We start from the raw sequence: 26,511 nt of genomic DNA on the forward strand, positions 1-26,511 counted from the left end.
GTGCCAGATCACCCCCCAGGCAGCGACGTCCATCTGGGACTGTCTAGTGGACGACTTCATGGCTGTGCCTTCACCTGGAGACTGGCGCTCCATCACAGAGGGATTCCAGGAGCGCTGGAACTTTCCTCTGTGCTGTGCAGCTCTGGATGGGAAGCACATCCAGACAAAGGCACCCCATATATCATATAGGAGACACACACATTGATATACACTAAATATTCATTTCATTTCTTTTTTGTGGTGCCCAAATTGATGCACCTGCTTGATTTTGTTTAAACAATTATTGCACACTTTCTGTAAATCCAGTAAACTTCTTTTCACTTCTCAAATATCACTGTGTGTGTCTCCTGTATGATATTTAACTGACATTTTTTATTGTAACAACCAACGATTTATACAGGAAAATAATGTCTATTAACAAGGTTGCCCAAACTTCTGCATCCCACTGTATCAGTATATTTTGTCATTAGTATAATATGAAATAAATTCTACATGTGTCAAGTTGTGTGCCAACATTTGCTGTGTAGTAGAACTGAGACATTAGTCATTATAAACATTTATTTGAAATAATATTAAAAGTCTCAAACAGAAAAACATTAAACATAAATATATAAAATATAAGAATTTACAGAGAGACAGGAATAAAAAGGACTAGCTGCTCTCCAGAGCAGGAACAAGGCTGAGGAGGAAATGCTCCATTGGAGACTGGTGTGGCCTCTTCAGGGACTCCAGGGTGGCCAGCTCCACCGCCGATGGACCGTCCTGGGACCCGTCCCTCATCTGCCTCGGAGCTGTCCTCCCCTGTGGGCCTGTAAAATAGCACAAAACACAGAAATGAGAAGGCTGCTACTAGATTTTAATTTCAACATTGAAAAAAACAAAAACAGGATATAATCAGATTGGTTGTAGATATTTAGTAAAGGTGATCACAAGGGAATCCCACCGACTAAAAAGCTATCAGTGCTTGCTGTACATACCTGTGGGTGCAGCAATATAATAATCAGAGAAAGTATATACAGTGGTCCCTCATTTATTGCAGCAGGGGTTCTCAGAATAACTAGCCCCTGGTCACGCACTTTATACACTGTTTTCCCCACACACATGAACATTGGTCACAGTTCTCACAATTGATTCTCAAAGTGCAAACCTTTGTAGATTGCAAAACGTAAAAGTATTATTATGCCGCGGTTTGTCTTCATCTGCCCGCCACTTTCGTGCGCCTTTTTCCCTCGCGGTGCAGGTGTCTATTTCCGAATGAGGCTCATAGTTATGGGTGTTTTTGTGCTGTTTTTTCTATTGGACGTGATGGTTATCAAAACCAAACATGATAAATTTGGCAAGCGCAGGAGACACGACACGGAGGAGATTTGTCAATCAGGCACACACAAAGCATAAAGGTAAAAAACAGTATATACAGTGTTATCTTCATTCTAGATGTCAAAAAGTATTTGTGGCTCCCAGTGTTTTCTTTTGCGTGGAAACTGGCTCCAAATGGCTCTTTGGGTCCTGAAGGTTGCTGACCCCTGACCTAATGGTATATTTTTTTTAGCTGGATCGTTCTATAAAAACATGAATCAAATCTGAGAAAAGTTTCCACCTGACCTGTTGAATGTTATTGAAGCCAGAAGTTTGCCTTCATACTGTGTTTCTTGCATGCCTTTTGTGGTGTACTAATTGATGTGAAATGAATGCAATGTGGTTGTGTTTGCAGAGGTCAGAGGTCACAGTCTCCAGCATCCAGCTGTGTGTCTGTGAGGAGTGACTGGTCCAAAGGAATAGATCCTCCAGACTTCAGTCATGAACCTGCAGCAACAGTGAACTTCAATCATGGAGCTCAGCTGACCATGTAAGAGAGCTGCTGACTCAGAGTTCAAAGGTTGTTTCTATAAATGTTCTACCAGTGACATCATAGATGATTCCTAATGGTGGTCCGGGTACGATAATGCTAGTATCAATCGTAGTAGTAATGCAATCCAAGGTAATGATTTCTTCTCTGTTGCTGTGAACGTCTCTGCAGCCGTCTGTACTCTAATCTGAGACAACTATTACTGACAGAAACCATCACATCATCCAGTTTGTGTGTTTGCAGCTGCTTAAAAGATTTTAAACAGAGATTAATCAGTAATTCATGTGATGTGTTTGTGTTTGCAGAGGTCAGAGGTCACAGTCTCCAGTATCCAGCTGTGTGTCTGTGAGGAGTGACTGGTCCAAAGAAATAGATCCTCCAGACTTCAGTCATGAACCTGCAGCAACAATGTTCTTCAATCATGGAGCCCAGCTGACCATGTAAGAGAGCTGCTGACTCATTTACGGGTGTTTGAAATTCTGTGACCACTTTGTAATTTTAGTTTATATTTTAAAGTGTTTTTATTTGTAGTTGCCTGTATTTTTATTACACTGTGTGTAACGTGGTGGTTTGTGCTGTTTGGGATCGTTTTGGTGTATTTGTGTCAGAACATCAGATAAATGATTTCATCACATTTTAAAAGAAAGTATCAGGATAATAATCTGAACTGAGTCATCAGAAATAGAAAGATGGTCTCAACAGGCCACTGAGCTGATCTCCAAAGAAATGCAGAAGATTGAAGAGTCCGAGGCTGTTTATTTGTCACAGGCATCGTCATACACGTACAACACAGTGAAATGTGCTGAGCTGCTCCTGTGACTGGACAAAACATTAGAAACAATCATTAAATGAAATAATGAAACATTGTGCAGATGTAATGTTAAAGTGCTTTGTGCCACATTAGCACAGCATGTACTGACAGAGCAGTGCAAGCAGAACAAAGCAAATGAGCAAAGTGATGTAAACAGAGTAACTGAACAGAGTGAGCAGAGTAATATCAGCAGTAATGAAGCAGCAGGATCAGTGTAGCAGCGTGTGACGTCATAATGAATCAGGTATGATCTGAAATATGACAGTGAGACAAGAACATGATGTAAGGTCCTGTTTAAACCCTGATGGTGATGCTATGAGGGGAGCATGTTCTGATTTAGGACTTGGATGGTCTGAGGATAGAAGCTCCTCTCTGTTTGTGTCCTGATGGTGCAGAAGCTTCTGCCTGATTGTAGAAGGAGCTGAAGCCAGCATCATCCCAGAGGTGAAGCTCCTCTGTGTGCAGACCTGAGGTCAGATTCCTCCAGGCTGATGTTCAGGATCTACAGAAACGTGTGGTTGTAGTTATTGCTGCACTGTGTGCTGACAGCAGATACTCAGAACAAAGCGCTGCACACGTGTTCTTTACAAACATCTGTACATATCAAATATGGATCATGGCAGTGAATGAACACGTTTCTGTCATTTGTTTCATTGGCTTCTTTTTTCTGCCTGTGTTCATGTGATTAATGTCTAACACATAAACAGGTTTGTAATCAAACATCACATCATCAGGGAGGCATCATGAAACAAAGTTACTGCTGGAGGCTGAACTCAATTTGGTGGCAATGTTCAAAAATATCACTCAGATCATTTCAAAGCTTGTAGTTCTTCTTCTTCACTTCTGTAAAAGAATAGAAAGAAAATCAGAACCCAGAAGTTCACTTCCTGATGACTGAACTCTTTCAAAATAAAGCTGAAAGCTCTGAATGTGACACCGCTGCTCCACCACAGTTTTTAGAGGAGGTCAAAGGTCAGTTGAAAGTGATGGATCCCAAACTTCCAGTACATCCAGTGAAGGACATAATCAGCTCTGTGATGAAGGCTTTTACTGTGGAGTTTGTAGGCTGATCACTCTGTGTTTAATAAGACAGGCAGGAACAGCAAAGGAAACTTGGATTCTGAACTCAAACACAAGTTTCTCCACTTTGACTTTTCTCTGTGACCATCAGAGCTTCTGCACAGTGTCATCAAATCTGGATGTTTGTCACTGACAGTCAATGATTTTAGTGATAAAGAAATGTGTTCACAGAGGGAGGAAGAGGAGTGGTGTCTGTGAGGAGGAGCAGCTGTCCTGCTGTGCTTTGTGTCAGGACGTCCTGAAGGATCCAGTCTCTACCAGCTGTGGACACTGGTTCTGCAGACAGTGCATCTCCTCATACTGGGACCAGTCTGCTTCATCAGGAGACTGGTCCTGTCCCCAGTGTGGAGAAAGATCCAGAAGCAGAGCTGGACTGCAGACAGCCAGTCAGAGCAGCTGTGTACAAAGTAAGACTGAACATCTGTCTGCTGATGGACTCATTTCTGAAAACTGGACTTCTTGTTGTTGTTCAGACATTGAAGAGTTTTCTTTCTGTTTTTCTTTCTTTCAGCAGATGTTGGTCTGCAGGAGGTTTTAGATGAACATAAGATCAGTCTGAGGAGGAGATGTGAACGTGTGACTGAAGGAAGTGATGAAACAGGAAGTAGAACCCTCCTCAACAGGATCTACACTGAGCTCTACATCACAGAGGGACAGAGTGAAGAGGTTCATAGCCAACATGAGGTGAGGCAGCTGGAGACAGCTTCCAAGATGGACGCCCTCCATGACACTCCAATCAGGTGCCAGGACATCTTTAAAGCCTTACCTGACCAACAGAGACCCATCAGAGTGGTTCTGACCAACGGCGTGGCTGGTGTTGGAAAAACCTTCTCAGTGCAGAAGTTCACTCTGGACTGGGCAGAGGGCTTGGAGAACCAACATGTCAGTGTGGTGGTTCTGCTTTCATTCAGGGAGCTGAACCTGATCAGAGAGGAGCAGTACAGTCTTCTGGAGCTGCTCCATGTTTTCCATCCAACATTACAGAAGGTCACAGCAGAGAAGCTGGCTGTCTCTCAGCTTTTGTTCATCTTTGACGGCCTGGATGAAAGCAGACTTTCATTGGATTTCACCAACAGGAAGCTGCTGTCTGATGTCACACAGAAGTCATCAGTCAGCCAGCTGCTGACAAACCTCATCCAGGGGAATCTGCTTCCCTCGGCTCTCGTCTGGATAACTTCCCGACCTGCAGCGGCCAATCAGATCCCTCCTACATGTGTTGACAGGCTAACAGAAGTACGAGGCTTCACTGACGCCCAGAAGGAGGAGTACTTCAGGAGGAGATTCAGTGATGAAGAGCTGTCCAGCAGAATCATCTCCCACATGAAGACATCCAGGAGCCTCCACATCATGTGTAGAATCCCAGTCTTCTGCTGGATCACTGCTACAGTTCTGGAGCACATGTTGACTACAGAGCAGAGAGGAGAGCTGCCCAAGACCCTGACTGACATGTACTCACACTTCCTGCTGGTTCAGACAAAGAGGAAGAAGAACAAGTACCACGAGGGACATGAGACGAGTCCACAGGAGCTGACGGAGGCTGACAGGGAAGTTCTTCTGAAGCTGGGGAGGCTGGCGTTTGAACATCTGGAGAAAGGAAACATCATGTTCTACCAAGAAGACCTGGAGCAGTGTGGTCTGGATGTGACAGAGGCCTCGGTGTACTCAGGAGTTTGTACAGAGATCTTCAAAAGAGAGTGTGTGATCTTCCAGAAACCAGTCTACTGCTTTGTTCATCTGAGCATCCAGGAGTTTCTGGCTGCAGTCTACATGTTCCACTGTTTCACCAACAGGAAGTCAGAGGTGCTGAAGGACTTTCTGGGAAAAAAATACAACGAGTCATCTCTGGATGATTTCCTTAAACGAGCCATGGAGAAATCCCTCCAGAGTAAAAATGGTCGTCTGGACCTGTTTGTCCGCTTCCTTCATGGCCTCTGTCTGGAGTCCAACCAGAGACTCTTAGGAGGTCTGCTGGGTCAGACAGAGAACAGTCCAGAAACCATCCAGAGAGTCATCAAGAACCTGAAGAATAACAAGAAGTTTAATTCCTGTCCTGACAGAAACATCAACATCTTCCACTGTCTGATGGAGATGAACGACCTCTCAGTACATCAGGAGATCCAAGAGTTCCTGAAGTCAAAGAAAAGGTCAAAGGACCTCTCTATGATCCACTGCTCAGCTCTGGCCTTCATGCTGCAGATGTCAGAGGAGGTTCTGGATGAGTTTGACCTGCAGAAGTACAAAGCATCAAAGGAGGGACGACTGAGACTGATTCCAGCTGTGAGGAACTGCAGAAAGGCTCGGTGAGTCCAGATGTGATCATTACATCATTGATCAGTGTCGGTTAATAGTTTAATCTTTAAATTAAAAACACAGTCCTTGGTTATAAAGTGCTTTACAAACACCAACATTACGGCTAACAGCTGGATTCTCCTGTTTCAGTGCAGCTAGCCAAACAACAAAGAGCCACTTGCTGCTAAAGACAGAGTGAAAGTGGACGGTATATCCTCCATTCTTCATGTAAAACACATGCAGTGAATTGTAATGCACCATCTGTGTTTACCTTCATGCAGTTTTCTCTTTATGGTAGACTTGGATATTTAAATGTTTACCTCCTGGAGAGTCTTGTTCACTTGATTAGTTTTTGTGAAGGGGATTCTCCTCACCCCGTCTCCAAGGGAGACACCAGCTACCCTTCAGAGAAAATTTATTTGCCCCACTTGTAACCACGATCTGGTTCTTCCCGTCACTGCCCACAGCTCGTGACCATAGGTGAGGGCAGGGACGTAGATCGACCGGTAAATTTAGAGCTTTGCTGTCAGGCTCAGCTCTCTCTCTCTTCACCACGACAGACCGGTACAGCGTCCACCTCACTGTTACCGCAGCAACAGTCTGTCTGTTGATTCCTGCTCCCCTCCCCCTTCTTTACACGACCCTGAGACTCCTCCACCTGGGGCAGGAACGTCTCTGACCCAGAGTGGGCACTCCACCCTTTCCCAGCTGAGGACCATGGCCTCAGATGCTGATCCTCATTCACACGGCTTCACACTCTGCTGAGAACAGCTCCACTGTGAGCTGGAGGCCATCACCTGATGAAGCCAACAGAACCACATCCTCTGTGAAAACAGAGACGAGACTCTGGCTGTATCCCAATTCAGGGTCTGCAGCCTTAAAGGACGCATTTTAAGGCCGATTACATCACAGCGACGGGACGAAGGTCGCTGCTCGAAATGCGGCCCTCAAATGCGTCCTTAATTTCGCTGAATTTTAAGGACGTGGCGGTGTAGACTTCATATAGTATACTACTATACTATACACTATTATTAGTGTAGTCTACTATTATACTATACACTATTATTAGTATAGTATACTATACTATACACTATTATTAGTATAGTATACTATTATACTATACACTATTATTAGTATAGTATACTATACTATACACTATTATTAGTATAGTATACTATTATACTGTACATATCTGTTTTTAACAGGGAATCTTGATCATGTTACATTTGACTTCTGTTGAGCTTCTTGAATTGTCACCTTCAGTTCCTTTCCTTTACTCTTCCAGTGTCTTTGGTTTAAATGTATTTACCCTGATAACTGCATATGAAACAGTTCACCTCTTGTCACTCACTATTATCTGTTTGCCATAAAAGTGTTGGTGATGTGTTGGGAGAATCATTATTTTCAGTCTCTTCTTATAAACATAGTGAGGCAAAGATGTGGGTCGTGGTCCCTGATAATCAGATGTGTCTGTGTTCTGTTACATGTGACGTTAGAGAGGTTTTAGTGGAGATAAAAACAGGACCAACATCACTCGTGACTGCTTTCCTGTCTTCAGTGTGTTTACTGTTGGAGCTCGTCCTCCTGTTGCATCTGTCACAGCTGTTACGCTCCTCTGTGACTCCTCCTCTGTCTGCTGTGACACTGCAGGAGTTTTTGGTCATGGCGTGTGAATAACTGCCGAGGTCGGCTAGGACGACGCCACCACTCGTTGTCAGACCCTGTCACGCTGTCTGTTTTCATCTTTAGCCGAGGTTATTAAGAACTTCAAAATGAAACCAGTCTCTGTTTTCAGTCTCCGCCCTCTTTTGCAGCTTTGAGCCAGGTTGTAACACCTGTTAAAGTCACCACCTGTTGTGACCGGGGAGTGAGATGAGTGTGAGAAAGATGAAAACAACGTCTCATTCTGACTAGTTACTGGGAACTGATGTGTGATGATGCAATAACAAAGATGACTGTTTCTATGATTTTCTGTTTTATTAATTGTTTTTATTGATGATAAGGACAGGCAGAGGAGATTGGATGGATTTACTTTGTTTTATTATTTTGCACTGAAATGGAGTCCAGTGTACAGTCCTTGGCGTTGCACATTTTAATATGTTTTAGCTGAGACTGTAGTGGGCACTCTTTAAATGTCGGGTCAGTTTGTCACGTTAGAGCCTATTTGTGCCTGTTAGTGCTGACGATGACTTCAGACCGAGCTGACTGAGGGGTCTAAGCTCATGATGCCACCAGCAACACCCGGGTCATGCTGCAGAGTTTTCAAACCCCGCTGACACTCGACATAATTTACTCAGGTTATATCAGGTGATCTAAGAAAGGCCGCTTAGAAAGAAAAGCGAGTGCACTGCTTTAAGTGTCTTGAAGATGTTTAATCCGAACATTCAGCTTCTTCACTTCTAAAACCAGAAAGTGGAGAGTCCCAGATTTTAATCCTAGTGGGAGTGTCCCTTAAGAGGGTCGCTGACCAACTATTGATCATGTGGCTCATCACATGAGCCAAGCTGTGAAAAAGGGTGTGGGTGATTATCAGCAGAGGTTTCGAGAGATGAAACGTCTTCAAGAAACTTAAAGAAGTCACTTTTCTTTCCAGGCTCCTTAGATTACCATGACTGTATGATGAGAACCTACACAGACATATCAGGTGAAGGTTTCAGTGTTTTGGTTCAGTTTAATGTAAAAATGGAGATGAAACACATATAAAGGCTGGTTTACACCACTGAGCCCTGCTCTAAAACACTGACACAGATCTGTCTGTGAAGCTGGCTTTAACAAATAAGAGCTTCAAGTTTTAAAAACGTGTTTAGCGCCAAACTGTCCACTTTACTGTCTGTAGCAGGAAGTGGCTGTTTGGCACTGAAACGGGAGAATCCAGCTGTTAGCCGTGATGTTGTGTTTGTAAAGCTCTTCATAAACGAGGACTGTGGAGGAGGAGAGCCTGTGTGAGTCAGGTGGTTCACCGGCCGAGTGTGTCAGCGGCAGAAACAGCTGATCAGCGCCGTTTTATGCAGTAAAATAATCTTTCTGTTCCCAAACACATCCACACAGTTTACAACATAACAGCCCACTACATGCACATCTCACCACAAACATGCATAAACCTGAACATAAAATATGTCCTGTACCTGTGTGATCTCTTTAAGTAACTCACAGAATATCAACACTAACGCCACAAGTTTGTTGGTGTTTTAACATTTTAACCATTGATTTTGAATTAAAACCAACAGTTAAAATATTTTTGCACCAGAGGAAAGAGCAGCAGAAATATTAAGACAGATAAATCGTTCTGTCTTCAGTCTCCATGAACAGCATCAACATCCTCTGGTGAAATTTCTCTTTCCTCCTTAAAATATATTAAATGTCAGTTTAATTCCAGATTAATGGTTAAAACATGTATGTCACATATGAACATCAGGAAATAAAGAAAAGTGACTGATTCAGTTCCATATATGCTCCAGGGAGGTGTTAAGGTTCATTGAAATTGTTCAGTTATTAAAGTTTAATCTGAGCCGAGCTGACTTCCTCAGGAACAAATAAACACCGAGATAAACTTCACCTTACAGATATAATCTAAATGAATCATATCCAATCTCAGAGAGTTGACAGTCAGCTGTGTGCTGGGAGACATGTCTGTCTGCAGTGTACGAGCTCTGACCGCTCCCCAAAAATGTCGGAGTGAATATATGAATATTAAAAGTGTAGCTGGTGACACAGAAACAGAGGATTTAAGAAGTTTAAGTGTAGGTCGGGTCCACACATGTCCAAACACCTGTGCGTAGTCCTGCTTGTTACTGAGAAACGCACACTAATAAAATGGCCATAAGGCCAAAGCAATGGTTTTGACTGGTGTTGACCCCGCCCCCACCCTGAGTGTGGATGCTGAGAGAAGGGCCAGCTGTGAATATGAGGCTGTAGGAGCAGATGGAGAGAGAGTATGTCGGGGTATCCCAGTACAAGCTTTACTGGGGTCAGAAATTAGACAGACTCCAGTTCCTTTGTTTGATTTATCTAGTTTGATGTTAGGAAAGAGATTCATGAGATGGAAAAACCTCCCAGTCTACTGAGATTCAGAAATGATTTGTACACATGGAAACTCCCTGAGTGGGAACAAAGAGTGTCCTGTCAGGAAGAGCATTTGGAATATGGATGTTGAGGATGTGACAGTGCCTGAAATCCTGCTGCTGTTCTGAACCATAGTTTCTGATCTGAAGGTCAAACAGAGTCATGATGGTTGTTTCTATTTGTTCCTTTTTAGTTTAGTTCCCCTGAAATCAGATGTGATATCAGCAGCTCTGAGTTCATTCATCATTATTGTCCAGTGATGAGATTTCTGCTCCGTTTGGTGACAGTCAGCAGATTTTTCCTGCGTGTGGACGTGAACAGTCGTACCTGACAGCAGCAGGTAGCAAACAGAGATCATCCTTCCAGCTGGAACTCTTCACTGAGCTGAACTCATTCAAAATGTTCTAGATTCAAGACAGGAAACAGTCCACATGTGTGTCTTCACTCTGACTCTGGATCAGATCTCACTGACAGACTGTGGACATTATGGAAGCCTAAATGTGACACCATCTTCCTCCTTCATCTGCAGATTAAAGCCAAACAAAGATTCTCATTAAAAGTCTGCAGGTCTGAGAGAGACTCAATCGTTGTGTCATGTCAAACACAGTAAGAGGAGCTGAAGCACAGATGTGAAGAGCAGATGTTCATCAGATTATGACCTCACTCTGTTTTGTCTTCATATACATTCAGTCTGTGTTTATAATGCAGATTTTCTGCTTTTATAATAACACATTTTGTATTTTCTATGATCACAGACTGGCTGACTGTGGACTCTCAGGGACTCATTGTGAAGTTGTGGCCTCGGCTCTGAAGTCCATCCCCTCCCATCTGACAGAGCTGGACATTAGTAACAACAAGCTGCAGGATTCAGCAGTGAAGCTTCTGTGTGCTGGACTGGAGAGTCCAAACTGTCGACTGGAGACTCTGAGGTGAGTTCACTGACTGCAGCTGTTGTTGTGTTTCTATATTTCAGATCTTTGATTGATGTTTGAAACTTTCTTTAGTTCCTAAATGTTCAGGATGTGTCTGAAGACAAATGTGAAGAAGTTTGAGTGCTTTCAGAAATGTTGTGTCTTTCCAAATGACTGAACAACAGTTTTTCCTCTTGGCTCCAAATAGAAGTGACAGACTTGAGCAGCGTTCATTTAAAGGCTGACAGAAGTGCAGTGGTGACGGGGAGATGTTTGTCAGGACAGCTTTTCAGCCTCCACAGGTTCATGTTGTGCTCCATCAGTCAGTGAAGATGAAGTCAGTACTGGTGAGGCTGTAGAGTGTGTGAGGGATGTGAATGAGGCTGTTGGAGATCTGATGATAGCAGATAAAAACAGGCTGCAGAGACTTTGAGCTTGTGTGGAAACAGACAGAGAAAAGAAAGACATGAATGTCAAAGCTAATAAAGGTGAAGTTAGGAGCTGTGATGATGTTCATGTATCAGAAGCTGATCGGGCTGCTACAGAGACGACCCACACAGCTGCTGTGGTGAGGTTTGTGTTAAAGCAGAGGAACACAGGCCCACACATGACAGCAAAGCAGGTTTCAGGCTCTGTGAGAGGATTTCAAACAGAAGCTGGAGAAGAGAAAGGACTACAGAAAGAAGGCAGCTGAGACCAGTCCAAGTGTTTCCATGGAGCCCAGTCTAACATTCATTTATACACTAACGTACAGAAGTGAACGGGAAAATGAATCCATAGTTTCAAATGTAGAAATAGTTCTCAGTTCATTTACAGAGTTTAATACAGTTCATGAGGAAATGTTCAAAGCAGCAGCTGAGAAGAAATCTGCTTCACAAAGTTGGATCCAATTCCAATAGTTTGTGATGCACTTTAACGCAGCGTGAGCAGTTCACTGCCTAACCCCACAGAGACTGTCAGTCTGGACTTTTCTTTATTTCTATTGGCTGTCAGTGAGATTTCAGAGCAATCAGAGACTGTGGGTCTGTGTATGAAGTATAATTCATGTGCAGTTGTTGAAGTTGTAGAATGAGAAATGGCAGTTTGGGGTATTTCCTGCTTTCATTGTCCTGCTTGTGCTGATGAAAATGTTTATTGACGTGTGAATTCATTCTTCAACGCTCGATTCTGCCTGAACAACGAGAAAACTTTGCTTTGTGTAACACAATTCAAAGCACTGAAGCATCGACTTATTTCATTATCCAACAATGAAAACAGGAAACACAGACAGCTGGCCTTCAAAGTAAAAGCTGCTCCTTTTGAAACATGTTGGTGGTAAAATGTTAGAAGAGCTGAAGCACATAAATGATCTACGTGCCAAAATATTAAACACAGTTGATATATTTGTGTGAGTGTTGTGATTCAGGTGTAGATGTAATAATGTACATATAGCAGAGTTTCCTTTTCTAGATCAGCTGATCAGAGTCAGGCCAATCAGCTCTGAGCATGCTCAGTCTGAGTTATGGAGCCACATACTATGATTCACCATGGCAACGGCATGAGCAGAGGCTCCGTGTGAATCCAGAGGAGCAGAAACATGAATGATGACAGTAGATGTTTGTGTGAAAGTGCTGGAAGCAAATGAGTGTGTGATGTTCTTTCAGTGTTGCACTTTGTAGACGCTCCCTGAGCACTGGTCTCACAGCCAGCTGCACATAGAGACCAGTGTTGTTAGTCCAGGTCAGAAGATGACTTGTTGGAATGAAAATGAGCTTGTAGTTTGTCTGCTTTAATAATGTGACTGGAAAAAGGTGTTGGACTTCAAATATGTCCATTTCTGTCACACTTCACCTTTAAAAGTGAAGCCATGTGGTTCCTGGAAGGAAAAACACGACTTTTTCAAGTCTTTGTCCTGTTTTTATGAGAAATGTACGACTTTAATGTGAAACATTCAGAGTTTTTTCTCTTGTTGTGTTTGTTTGAAGCTGCTTCCTGTTGGCTTCAGCTGTTTGGAGTTTCCATTTTCTAAACTTCTACATTCTGAACCTTCTTCAGCTCTGAACAGATGATGAAACACTGAATGATGTCAAGCACTTTGTCTAATAAACTTACATCTTTCATTCTTTATACAGATTGAAGAGCTGTGATTTGTCAGATATTGGCCTTGATTATCTGGCAGCAGCACTGAAGTCCAACCCCTCGTATCCCACAGAGGTGGACCTGAGTGGAACCTACAGCAACCTGCAGGATCCAGGAGTGAAGCATCTGTGTGGTTTCCTGGAGAATCCACGATGTCGATTTGAAACTCTGAGGTCAGTCAGCATGTTTTAGTTGTGCTGAGATGAATATGATGTGAAAGTTGTGCTGACACTAAACTGCAGACATCAGGCTGATATTATACTGATCCACACTGAGGATCTTCATGGTAAAGTCTGTTTTCTTCTTCTCTGGTTTAGTCCATTGACTGCAGCAGAACAATGTTCACATTTCAAACAGTGATACTCAACGTATGGCCCGCGGCCCACACGCGGCCTGCCCACCTTTACTGATTCAGAGAGAGGGGACCCTGATTAACTGTGTAGCTTCTTCCTCACAGTTCTAAGTATCAGACACAACAATGAATAATCCACAGCTGACTGTCTTTAGCAGGTCAAAGGTCACGGCACACAGCACTCTGTGAAACAGTTTGGAGCAGGAATTCTTGCACATTTACAAACTGACACTGCTGCACGGCATGCTGGGTAATGCTAGCTGCTCAGGTATGGGTGTGCTAACGGCTGTGAGACTCTGTGGCTGCAGAACACTGAAGAAGAGAAAAGAGAAGTGGAGGATGAAGAAAAGAGGCGGAGATGAAGCAGAAGTTAAGCTCCAGAGAGGAAATGTTTCTGTGTGGGTGGGTGATAGGTTTGTAGCTTGAACCTATTCGCTGGAACGTTGAAGACAATATAATTACACAGCAAGCAAGACACGAAGTAGGCAAAGTTCTTCTTGTTACTCATTCAATTCAATTCAATTCAATTTTATTTATATAGCGCCAAATCACAACAAAAGTCGCCTCAAGGCGCTTCATAGATACAGAGAAAAACCCAACAATCATATGACCCCCTATGAGCAAGCACTTTGGCGACAGTGGGAAGGAAAAACTCCCTTTTTACAGGAAGAAACCTCCAGCAGAACCAAGCTCAGGGAGGGGCGGGGCCATCTGCTGGTTGGGGTGAGAGAAGGAAGACAGGATGAAGACATGCTGTGGAAGAGAGACAGAGGTTAATAACAGATATGATTTAATGCAGAGGGGTCTGTTAACACATAGTGAATGAGAAAGGTGACTGGAAAGGACAAACTCAATGCATCATGGGAATCCCCCGGCAGCCTACGTCTATTGCAGCATAACTAAGGGAGGATTCAGGGTCACCTGGTCCAGCCCTAACTATATGCTTTAGCAAAAAGGAAAGTTTTAAGCCTAATCTTAAAAGTAGAGATAGTGTCTGTCTCCCGAATCCGAACTGGAAGCTGGTTCCACAGAAGAGGGGCCTGAAAACTGAAGGCTCTGCCTCCCATTCTACTTTTAAATACTCTGTGAACAACAAGTAGGCCTGCAGAGCGAGAGCGAAGTGCTCTAATAGGGTGATATGGTACTACAAGGTCATTAAGATAAGATGGGGCCTGATTATTTAAGACCTTGTATGTGAGGAGCAGGATTTTGAATTCAATTCTGGATTTAACAGGAAGCCAATGAAGGGAAGCCAAAACAGGAGAAATCTGCTCTCTCTTTCTAGTCCCTGTCAGGACTCTTGCTGCAGCATTTTGGATTAGCTGAAGGCTTTTCAGGGAGTTTTTTGGACTTCCTGATAATAATGAATTACAGTAGTCCAGCCTGGACGTAATAAATGCATGAACTAGTTCTTCAGCGTCACTCTGAGACAGGATATTTCTAATTTTAGAAATGTTGCGCAAATGGAAGAAAGCAGTCTTACATGTTTGTTTAATATGTGCGTTGAAGGACATGTCCTGGTCAAAAATGACTCCAAGGTTCCTCACAGCGTTACTGGAGGCCAAGGTAATGCCATCCAGGGTAAGAATCTGGTTAGATACCATATTTCTAAGCTTTTCAGGGCCGAGTACAATAACCTCAGTTTTATCTGAAATGAGAAGCAGAAAGTTATGCATGAGGGAGACCTGCCTGGAGCCAAGTGTCGTTCCCCATTGCACTCCTTTTATTGTGGTTACATGAATATGCATAGGGTCATTAACATATGACGTCTACATAGGTATACATGTGAACAAAGAATACTGTTTGTGTGTGTGTGTGTGTGTGTGTGTGTGTGTGGGGGGTGGGTGGGGGGGTCAGAGTGTGACCCCATAAATGACTTCCCTAAACCTGCTGGTCTGGAAGTCCAACAGTTCATCTAAACAAAAGGCACTTAGCCTAAAACAGATATAGATACGTTTATCCTGCCATAAAACAATAAAACAAGGTACGACCTCTTCCCATGCTCCCAGGATGTAGGTGTGCATTCCAGTGTGGAATACACACCAAGCCTTTGCAGCCTGCTAAAGATCACACATCCTATCAGTACACAATTGATTATACACCTCTAAGCATATATGGTTAAATATTTCTAAGCATAAATGACAATCAACAATACAAAACCTAACAGCGGGGCTCAGGCAGCTCCGCCCACACAGTGACAGTGAAGCAGGTGAAGAGTAATAAATGAAGACAGCAGACAGGATTTGATAAGCTGATGTACAAACATGTAGAAACGGGTCCATACAGACTGAAGCGTGTCTCCTTTGCATCTTCCATATTTGATACTGAGAGTTTCCAGAAGAGCAAACATCAAACACGCCTCCAAACATGTGACGAGTCAGACTGACATCATTTCTACAGAGAACAGTGTGAGCTCTCAGCAGCTCACTTCAATAAGAAGGACAAAGTGCAGCAGGAATGACTAAACCCACTAACAGTCTGATATCCCCGTGTTCCTGTTGTTCTACAGCATCATCATTAATGCTGCTCCACCACCATCACTGCAGCTGACCAATCAGCTTCTGTCACGTCATGTGACGCTCTGTGACTCAGACTGGAGAAATGCTAAATGGCTAACCTGAAGCTAACCTGAGAAACAGTCAAAGTACTGATGATTCCTACAAAGTGTGTGTGTTCAGTATGAGATGAGTGTGAACGAAACCATGGAGGAGCGGGCCGTGGCTGCTCTCACACACGTTTGCTGCAGGGGCGGAGCTACAGAAATGTTCATAGGGGGCAAAATCAAAGCCATTATTGTTGACACATATGCAGCTGTTACATCCTGTAATATGCATTAAATATGGTTCAAATACATTAAATGCATTAAATATACATGTTTCATATAAATACAGTCTACAACGGTGTTTTCTTCAGCCCACATAAGGAAACAGTTGAGTCAGATAAAGACAGAAGGCCTTTTCCACGTCCATCTGCTCAGTGTTAAAGTGCTGATGATGTTCAAGCTCAGGCAGCAGGAGGGATTTCTAAGCATCCTTCACTGATCCACAACAAAGGTCCAGAGTTTGATCCGTCCTAGTAGGACAGGAAACATACTGATAAGAGTTTCAAAGTGTCTTTGTAAGCAGACATGATTGAAATGAGCCAGTCTGAGTTTGGTTCCTGCAGTTTGTGCTTCATAAACAGAGCTGAAGCAGAGGCAGCGTGTGCCTGCAGGTGAATGTACACTGCTGTTATAAGAGCTGTGGAAACTCAGATCAAAAGGACGTAACCACACTGCTGACAGTTCCAGGACATTCACAGAGTTACAGCATGAACTGCAAACATGAATAATGACAGTAGATGATTGTGTGAAAGTGCTGGAAGCAAATGAGTGTGTGATGTTCTTTCAGTGTTGCACTTTGTAGACGCTCCCTGAGCACTGGTCTCACAGCCAGCTGCACATAGAGACCAGTGTTGTTAGTCCAGGTCAGAAGATGACTTGTTGGAATGAAAATGAGCTTGTAGTTTGTCTGCTTTAATAATGTGACTGGAAAAAGGTGTTGGACTTCAAATATGTCCATTTCTGTCACACTTCACCTTTAAAAGTGAAGCCATGTGGTTCCTGGAAGGAAAAACACGACTTTTTCAAGTCTTTGTCCTGTTTTTATGAGAAATGTACGACTTTAATGTGAAACATTCAGAGTTTTTTCTCTTGTTGTGTTTGTTTGAAGCTGCTTCCTGTTGGCTTCAGCTGTTTGGAGTTTCCATTTTCTAAACTTCTACATTCTGAACCTTCTTCAGCTCTGAACAGATGATGAAACACTGAATGATTTCAAGCACTTTGTCTAATAAACTTACATCTTTCATTCTTTATACAGATTGAAGAGCTGTGGTTTGTCAGATATTGGCCTTGATTATCTGGCAGCAGCGCTGAAGTCCAACCCCTCGTATCCCACAGAGGTGGACCTGAGTGGAACCTACAGCAACCTGAAGGGTTCAGGAGTGAAGCATCTGTGTGATTTCCTGGAGAATCCACGATGTCGATTTGAAACTCTGAGGTCAGTCAGCATGTTTTAGTTGTGCTGAGATGAATATGATGTGAAAGTTGTGCTGACACTAAACTGCAGACATCAGGCTGATATTATACTGATCCACACTGAGGATCTTCATGGTAAAGTCTGTTTTCTTCTTCTCTGGTTTAGTCCATTGACTGCAGCAGAACAATGTTCACATTTCAAACAGTGATGCTCAACGTATGGCCCGCGACCCACACGCAGCCTGCCCACCTTTACTGATTCAGAGAGAGGGGACCCTGATTAACTGTGTAGCTTCTTCCTCACAGTTCTAAGTATCAGACACAACAATGAATAATCCACAGCTGACTGTCTTTAGCAGGTCAAAGGTCACGGCACTCAGCACTCTGTGAAACAGTTTGGAGCAGGAATTCTTGCACATTTACAAACTGACACTGCTGCACGGCATGCTGGGTAATGCTAGCTGCTCAGGTATGGGTGTGGTAACGGCTGTGAGGCTCCGTGGCTGCAGAACACCGAAGAAGAGAAAAGAGAGGTGGAGGATGAAGAAAAGAGGCGGAGATGAAGCAGAAGTTTAGCTCTAGAGAGGAGCTGTCACTGTCACTCAGGCAGCTCCGCCCACACAGTGACAGTGAAGCAGGTGAAGAGTAATAAATGAAGACAGCAGACAGGATTTGATAAGCTGATGTACAAACATGTAGTATGATGGTGGCAGCTACAGAAACAGGTCCATACAGACTGAAGCGTGTCTCAGTCTGAATGTACACTGCTGTTATAAGAGCTGTGGAAACTCAGGTCAAAAGGACGTAACCACACTGCTGACAGTTCCAGGACATTCACAGAGTTACAGCATCATTTGTGACCATAAAGACAGAAAGCTCATCCAAATCCTGGGATTAAAAGTCTGTCCTGGTGGTGTCCAGTCAAACACGTCTCTGTGAAAGCTTCAATCCAACAGGCTCCAAAGTCCTTCTGCTCATTTCCTCGCCGGGTTCTTGATGCTCCTGTACCATCTCTCTGTCATCCTCCTCGCTCCCTCTTTGCACTCACAGTCTTTGTGCATCATTAACACTCACATGAGGAAAACACTGAATGATTTCAAGCACTTTGTCTAATAAACTTACATCTTTCATTCTCTATACAGATTGGAGAGCTGTGATTTGTCAGAGATCAGCTGTGATTATCTGGAAGCAGTGCTGAAGCTCAACCCTTCGTATCCCAGAGTGGTGAACCTGAGCTACCACAAGCTGCAGGATTCAGGAGTGAAGCAGCTGTGTGTTCTTCTGGAGAATCCACAACATCAAATTGAAACTCTGAGGTCAGTCTCCACGTTTTAGTTGTGCTGACACTGTCGATCTGTGGAACTAAAACCTTTATACAGGAAGTCTGGTTCAGCTCTTTGTAGACCGTCTAATCTCTGATGCTCTGAGTCTTACTCAGTAGATGATGCAGAGTTGTGAAGCCGATGTGGGTGAGGACACTCGCCCAGCTCTAACTACTTTGACGTCCAGGCGGCTTCCCTGCTTGTCCTGATACAAACAAACCTGAGTAACCTTGCAGGTCAGATCTCATCAGTCACACCTGTTATGGCAGCTCTCCTCTAGATTGTAGTTCTTGTTAACCTGGGATGGTTTTAGAAGCCTGGACCACAGACTGCAAGGGAAGATATTACTGGGAAAGGCCAAAGCAACCTATTAGACCCATTAAACACTAACATAGATGAATACTCAGATTTAAACCTTTATTGTTTCACAAAGGGTTAAAAAGGGAACGTCCACAGTTTAGACTGCAGCAGATTTTATTAAAGCAGTTTGACAGGAGCAAAGCAAAAACACAAAGAATAAGTGTTTCACATATTAATACATATAACATAATAATAAAAGAAAAGCAAAATAATGATACAAAAGAATGAAAAAGTTGTCCAGAGCAGCAGGATGTCTGAGGTCTGCAGAAACACAAAAACACAGCAGCTAAAAATAGTTGTTGAAAGAAAACGAGGTGGGAGCTGCTGATTCCTGAGCTTTGATACTGGATTAGCTTCAGTAGTTATTCCCATCACTGCTGTAGGAGCTACATTTAGTCACAGCTGATTGTCTTTGACCAATCAGAAGACTACTGTTGTAAAAACAAGCAGACAAAGAACCAATGAGAGTGAAGAACAGGATAAAGAGCTCGTGTGATGGAGGCAAAGCAATAATCAGCAGACTGTAGCAGTTTCTATCTGGATGAAAGTAGAAGGAGCTCAGCGGAGCTCAGTCCCATATCTTTGTTTAGAAACAACATCAGTGATTTCCTGCTGCTCGAGATGATTCCAGCAGCTCTCATTACAGCAGCTGATGAGAGAAACAGCTGATGGCTCACAGCTCGTACACTGTTGGATCTCCAGATGTTCACGTGGCTGAAGTCTGTGAAGAAACTGTGGTCCACGTAGTTCACACGGCCTCAGATTGGACCGAGCTCCCTGGATCACTGCAGCATCCTCAGCTGGTACATGGACGTCTCTGCTCCTCAGTCTTGGAGCCCCTGCAGGTCCGTCCACACCACCGGGGTCTTCTCACTCACCTTTCCTTTGTCTTCGTCCTTCATCGGCCGTGCTGTGTCTTTGTTCCTGCGGTGTTGTTCCCACGATGCAGCGCTGATGTTCCCTCCTTGAATGCACAACAAGTACGGTGCTGGTCTTTCTCGGGTGGAGCAGAGACAGATTGAAGTCTTTCAGGCTTTAGTGCCGACTTCCCTGACAGAGGCTGGACTCCATGGTCTGCACAGGAGGCTTCTACACTGTGTGGAGGTGACTCCTGGACTTGAAGACAGGCTGCAGGTACATGTGTGATGAAGAGGAGCTACAGCAGTGTGATGGAGCTGCAGGTGTGAAGGAAGTCCTGCTGTCCTGTCCCACCCTCATCTTTGCTTCCTCTGTCTTCTCTGGACTTGTCCTCCTGTTTCAGAAACAGCACTGCTTCATGCCGAGGGTGGACGGGAGCGTTGGCTCTGATTCTTTTACCGTCCACCACAAGGAGACACTGATGCTGACCTCCTGATTCATCTGCATGTGTTCTGCTTCACACTGCTCACCTCCACCAAAGACTTCACAAACATCTTCTTTCTTTGAGTCCAGTTTGTCCCACAAACACTTCCAAATCTCCTCCTCTGAGATTCTGCAGCTTCTTGCAGTGTGACTCAGCTGACTTCTGACAGACCACAGACTGGCACAGCATCCACATGTGTCTCCTTTCAAACAGGCTCTTGATGTTTCCTCCCACATCATTCTGGCCTCTCAGTCTCCTTTGTTCTCCAGCTCTGTAGCTCCAGCTGGTGAAGCTTCAGTTTTCCATGTTGGTAACAGTAAACTACAGCCTCTGCTGTCAGCTGGGTAACTAAACAGAGCTGCAGCATGTCTCTGCGGTGGTGCTACATCCAGCCTGCAGACGGCCGTCTACATGTTGTAGTGGTTTACAGTCACCAGGGGGCGCTGTCCCAGCCATGCAGGCAGTGGGCTGCTCTGCTTGTGCTGTTGTTGGTGAAGCTGAAGTGAAAGCGAGAGTTAAAACCCTGAACAGTGTCCACTGAGCTTCTCATGCTCTTCTCATGCTCAAAGAAGTTTAACAGGAAGGACGACTCGTCCATCAGGCGTCCAGCTGTCCGTGACCGTGTCCACAGCAGAGTGTGACCGAGGCTTCATGCTAACACGCACACATGAAGCTAATACCACCACGAGCAGCTGCTCAGTGGATTTGGAGGACAAATGTCTGCAGCTTCTCACAGGCAGTATGCAGAATGTGGATCTCCACAAAGACTGTGGAGAGCTCGTCCCACACTCTAAATCCAAACTTGTCTGCACAAAACTTCTCACACGTTCCCGTCACAAGTGTCTTCTAAGTGAAGCTACCAGGTTCAGGTCCAGCTTGCTTATCTGGAGCTGCAGGAGATGATCCATCCTCACAAAGCAACACAGACAGCAGATATGCAAACACACAACACAACCAAAGGATTCTCTCTGCATGTCTGTGGCTGATGCTGCTGGAACGAAGCTGTTTGAAACCTTGTTGTTCTGCACTTTGGGACCAGAAGAGGAAACTGAAGCTCTGTGCAGAGGGTCCAATGGAAGCAGCCAAGCGCTGTAAGTGTCTGCTGTACAGGGATGCTGGTTCAGCTGTGGCTCAGTTTCACAGTGTGACTCAATAAAAGCAGCAGGAAATCAAAGCTTGATGCTTTCATCAGTGTGGAAATAAGAAAGTTTCCTGTGACAGACGCTGGAGCTCTTTCACTCTCAGCTTCACAGTTTCAGCTTCAAACTTCTTCCAACATGTTTCTAACACAGCCACATTCCACCTTAATGGAGCTGATATCTTGTGCATCAGCACATTTTCTAAAGGCAGCGATCACATCTTTAGTTTTGGATGTTTAACTGCAGATTGTTTATGTGTTTATAGCACATTAATTACAGCAGCAGCGTTGACCACAGTGCTGTACAAGAATCCAAAATAACGATTAAAATAACTCCTAATATTAATATCACACATCAAATATCAAATAACTCTCATGCTGTATTAAAAGCCAGTGAATACAAATGTGTTTTAAGAGCAGATTTACAGAGACTGACAGCAGGAGCTGGGGCTGTTCGATAGAACGATGTATATATGATGACCATATGAAAACGTCTATCGTTTCATATCACGCTCTTTGTTTCCTGCTTATGTGTTTGTGTTTTCCAGATAAACCTTTCAAAATAAATCTGAAGATCCTGTTGAGAGTTTTCAAAATAAACACAATACAGTACTGCGGTCGCTCGTTTATCGAGTTACGTCCTAAAAATAAGTCGCAGAATGAAGTAGCAGCTTTATGTTTTACAAGTATTATAGAAGTTTTAAGGCAGTTAAACCCTCACTGCACACTTTCTACACTTTTCTCAGACAGGCATGAACATTTTCACACTTTTCTCTCTTGTTTAAACAAAGTTCAAACCTTCATAGAAAAATAAGTTCATTATTAAAGAGTGAAAGCAAAGTGTTTCTGAAACGTGTCAAATCAGCCTTTGCTGGCATTAAATGAGCTTGGTTCTGTGTGAGGAGCACTCGTCCATGGCCTGGGCTCCTCGCTGTCAGGTAAAGTTTCATAAAGCTTTTGAGTTTTTCTGCAGATAATGTTGGTGTCCAGCACGATGTTCTTTTTCCTGCGGTCACTGAGCCACAAAGCCAAAGCTGACTCCATCCTTACGATGTTCTTGTTGTGGACTGTTACAACCTTTTTGCCTCCTTGTTGAAACTATGATGGTCAGCATCTTCCTCTGCCTTTGGCTGCTACCACAGGTGCAAAACGTCTCGTCATCATTGTTGTTTGTTGGGACAAAACGTACAAACATACAGTGCAGCACTGCAGAGTCACACTGCTGTAAATTTGAACACATTCTGTACTGTACAGGAGACACGGCACAAGATTGGCTGATGATGGTCTACAGCCAATCAGGACGCAGAACACAACGCGCTGTACAAAACAAAAACATGCAAAATTGCACAAAAAAGATCAGCGAAACAGCGAGGCCGCCAAAGGTGAACTGTGTTACAGCGAGGGACCAGCGTATATGTGGTTGTTGGGACGATAAATGTCTTTGAGCTTGTGTCAGAAGACGAGCTGCAGCTTTCTGGACCAGCTGCAGTCTTGCCAGGCAGGTCCCACTAACTCCAACATATAAGGAGTTACAATAATCCAGCTGGGACGTCATGAAAACGTGGATCGCCCGTTCAAGGTTTTTAAAAGATATAAATGATCTCACCTTAGATAAAAGCCTCAGTTTGAAGAAAGACCGCTGTACAACTGAGCTCAGCTGTTTTTCAAATTGCCGTCAAATATAAGCCCCAAATGTAATAATGCGATTTAATAAAAGAGCTGAACCAGTCTAATAGAGCGCCCTTGATGCCGCCATGCTCCAATGGTGAGGTCAAGATGCTGTGGTCAAGGCAGCAGTCAGATCCAAAAGCACAGCAGAGTCTCCTGATCAGTGGCTGATAAAAGATCATTAAGAACTTTTCAAAGTGCAGTTTCAGTGCTGTGAAGAGCTTTAAAACCAGACTGAAACCTTTACAACAGATTGCAGCTGAACAAATATAATCTTTTACAAAATCTTCGACAGGAAGGGAAGCTTTGAAATAGGCCTGAAGTTTGAGCAGACAGAGGATCCAGATCAGGTTTTTAGTACAGGCTGTACAACAGCATGTTTAAAACAGGCTGTACAACACCTGAACTAAGACTGCTGTTAAAAATCGCTAAGATGTCGGAACCGACAACCTTTAAAATCTTTTTAAACACGTGTTGGAACAACATCATTTGGACAAGATGATGTCTTTATAGCATCACATCGTTCCTCCACCTGATCAAACCACACAGGCTCAAACTGATCAAAAACAGCTGAGCAGGTGAATATTTTAGCCCCGGTGCGATCTCGGGCGAGAGTATCGATGATGGCCAAAGGGCAGCGTCCAGCTCTACGGCCGCTGAAGAGCAGACTCAACAGACGCGCGTGATGTGGATCCTACTGCTCTAAAACTGGAGCTTCTTCAATCCATTAAAGAGGACATTAGTACGCTGTTAAAAGAAGAAGTCAGAAATGCATTGAAAGAAGATTTTGACAATATAAGGGCTGACGTGCAAGGACTGAGAAATGAGATCGCTAACAGCATGGCGGCGACGTGCGGCGAAGTTGATGGAGTAAAGGTTACAGTGAAAGAAGCTGAGGATGGGCTGTCAATGTGGAGCGATGAGGTGACCACCCTGCAGTCTACAGTAGAGAGTATGAAGGAGGAGCTGTCTGACCTGAAGGATAAATGTGATGAAGGCAGGAAGCGAAGAGCTAACATCCACATCATAGGGATCCCAGAGGGCCTGGACTCGAGCTCCTCCACGGCCGTATCCGTGCTACTACGTGAAGTGCTGGGTATGGATAAAGACGTTATTGTCGACCGCTCACACAGGAGCCCTATCCTGAGAAAGCCAGCTGGTAACCCGCACGCCGTCATAGCCGAGCGTCACTACTACCAGGATTGTGTGGCTACGCCGTGCCAGGGCCCAAGCCCCGCTTGAGTTTAACGGACAACCTATTGCAATATTACGACTGGGCGATATGACCCAAAGTTCATATCTCGATATTCTTTAGCTGGATGGCGATATACGATATATATATCTCGATATTTTTGAAGCCAGAAAGTTCGAACAAAAAGAGAGTTCTTAGTCAAAGCTGTGTCCCAAATCTCACACAGGCACATTTATTAACATACAGCGTAGATGTACATGAAACAATTACTCAGAAATAAATGATCAGCATTTATTAAATAATAATGCTCCATAAATAAAAGAAAACTGTTGTTTTTGTGCATAACAAAAAGCTCACAATCGTGCAGTCAAAATGTAAACAGACGCTGAGCATAATAACAAGCAGCTGCTCTGTTCCCAGGTTCTACTGCGTGACTGACAGCCTGGAGTTTGAAACCCTCTTTGTAACCGTGTCTCTTACAGGTGCCATTTATGGTCCTTATACACACTCAATACAGTAATATTACGTTGAAGCACAGTACGTATCACTCCGCGAGGCTCCTCGTAGCTGTAATGCTCCAACAATCCATCAAGCGGTGCGGCCTCGTAGCTGAGCAAAGTCGTACCAAAACATCTTTTGAAAGGTTTCTGAGCGCCGTGTAGCACATAAAATCGGTTCGAGGTCAGTAAGCACAACCAGAATTCATCCATAAGCCGCACTGTCGATTTATGAGAAAATTACAGGATTTTAAGTGCAGAAAATATAGTTTATGGTTTTCATTTGATCTTAGCAAATATCTACGCCTCTAATTGGGACGACCACAGATTTTTCACTAATGTCTTTGCGCGGCTCCCCAATATGTCATCACACAATATCATCTTTGAGGGAGACCTAAACTGCTCATTATCTGCTATGGACCACAGTTCACACAAAAGTACACTTAGTCCAAACTCAGCATGCGTCATTCAGAGCTTTCTTGATAATTATGGGCTGGCTGATGTATGGAGATTTCATAATCCTGCTTCACGTCAATACTCTTTTTTTCTAATGTCCATAAAACATATATTTGTATAGAAAAACGTCTCCCTTTAGTTACAGAATGTGATTATAAGACTCTGGTGATTTCTCCTCTTGTTTTTTCAATGTGTATTCCTGATGCCTGCTCCAACTATCAGCCATGGAGATTCAACTCAGTGTTGTTAGCAGATGAAGAGTTTGTCAGTTACAAAAGGTCTCAAAGACATTTTTTTTCTATCAATCAGACCCCAGAGATGTCATCATCAGTCATTTGGGAATCTCTAAAAGCATCTGAGAGGCCAAATAATTTCATTTTGTGCCAAACAAAGTGCAACACTGAAAGAACATCATCCATAAATATTGAGTAAGAACTGGACTCTCATACAGCGAGACTCAAATGCCTTTAAACATCAGCTTATCCTGCTGATCCAAGTCCAACACTGAGTTTGTAAAAACATGTTTGTCAATCATTTTGTTTGGTTTCTGAGGAAAATGATTCAATAAGTTGCTGCTAATACACAACATTTCATCATATTTCCTCATAACCCTCTTTTGTCTGACCATTTGATCCCATTTGAATTTGCAATAAAGGATCCACAGAGTTTGGTGACAATAATGACAGTAGATGTTTGTGTGAAAGTGCTGGAAGCAAATGAGTGTGTGATGTTCTTTCAGTGTTGCACTTTGTAGACGCTCCCTGAGCACTGGTCTCACAGCCAGCTGCACATAGAGACCAGTGTTGTTAGTCCAGGTCAGAAGATGACTTGTTGGAATGAAAATGAGCTTGTAGTTTGTCTGCTTTAATAATGTGACTGGAAAAAGGTGTTGGACTTCAAATATGTCCATTTCTGTCACACTTCACCTTTAAAAGTGAAGCCATGTGGTTCCTGGAAGGAAAAACACGACTTTTTCAAGTCTTTGTCCTGTTTTTATGAGAAATGTACGACTTTAATGTGAAACATTCAGAGTTTTTTCTCTTGTTGTGTTT

The 26,511-nt window shown here is 43.6% G+C and overlaps 1 protein-coding gene across 2 annotated transcripts; it reads left to right on the forward strand.

Annotated features, from left to right (window-relative positions):
* The first annotated feature begins 3,531 nt into the window (after positions 1–3,531).
* Positions 3,532–18,875, forward strand: LOC146608817 (protein NLRC3-like). 2 transcript variants are annotated; one of them, XM_085348885.1, is made up of 5 exons: positions 3,532–4,144; positions 4,249–6,037; positions 10,844–11,017; positions 17,327–17,506; positions 18,627–18,875. In XM_085348885.1, the coding sequence occupies exons 1-5, from the start codon at positions 3,877–3,879 to the stop codon at positions 18,817–18,819; spliced, it is 2,604 nt and encodes an 867-aa protein (XP_085205011.1). In that variant the 5' UTR covers positions 3,532–3,876; the 3' UTR covers positions 18,820–18,875. The 2 variants fall into 2 exon arrangements, with proteins under 2 accessions (XP_085205011.1, XP_085205012.1); XM_085348886.1 differs by lacking the exons at positions 17,327–17,506; positions 18,627–18,875 and having other exon boundaries at positions 10,844–11,021.
* Positions 18,876–26,511: the final 7,636 nt, after the last annotated feature.

The sequence above is a fragment of the Diplotaxodon limnothrissa genome, linkage group LG23 (assembly GCF_057381915.1).
Source record: "Diplotaxodon limnothrissa isolate DT_005_m linkage group LG23, D_limnothrissa_male_GT1.1, whole genome shotgun sequence".
Lineage (NCBI taxonomy): Eukaryota > Metazoa > Chordata > Actinopteri > Cichliformes > Cichlidae > Diplotaxodon > Diplotaxodon limnothrissa.

Coding starts and splice junctions, on each gene's coding strand:
- LOC146608817 (XM_085348885.1), top strand. CDS start 3,877: ATGATTTTAGTGATAAAGAAATGTGTTCACAGAGGGAGGAAGAGGAGT. Junction 6,038..10,843: donor AGGAACTGCAGAAAGGCTCG/GTGAGTCCAGAT, acceptor CTATGATCACAG/ACTGGCTGACTGTGGACTCT. Junction 17,507..18,626: donor TGTCGATTTGAAACTCTGAG/GTCAGTCAGCAT, acceptor TTCTCTATACAG/ATTGGAGAGCTGTGATTTGT.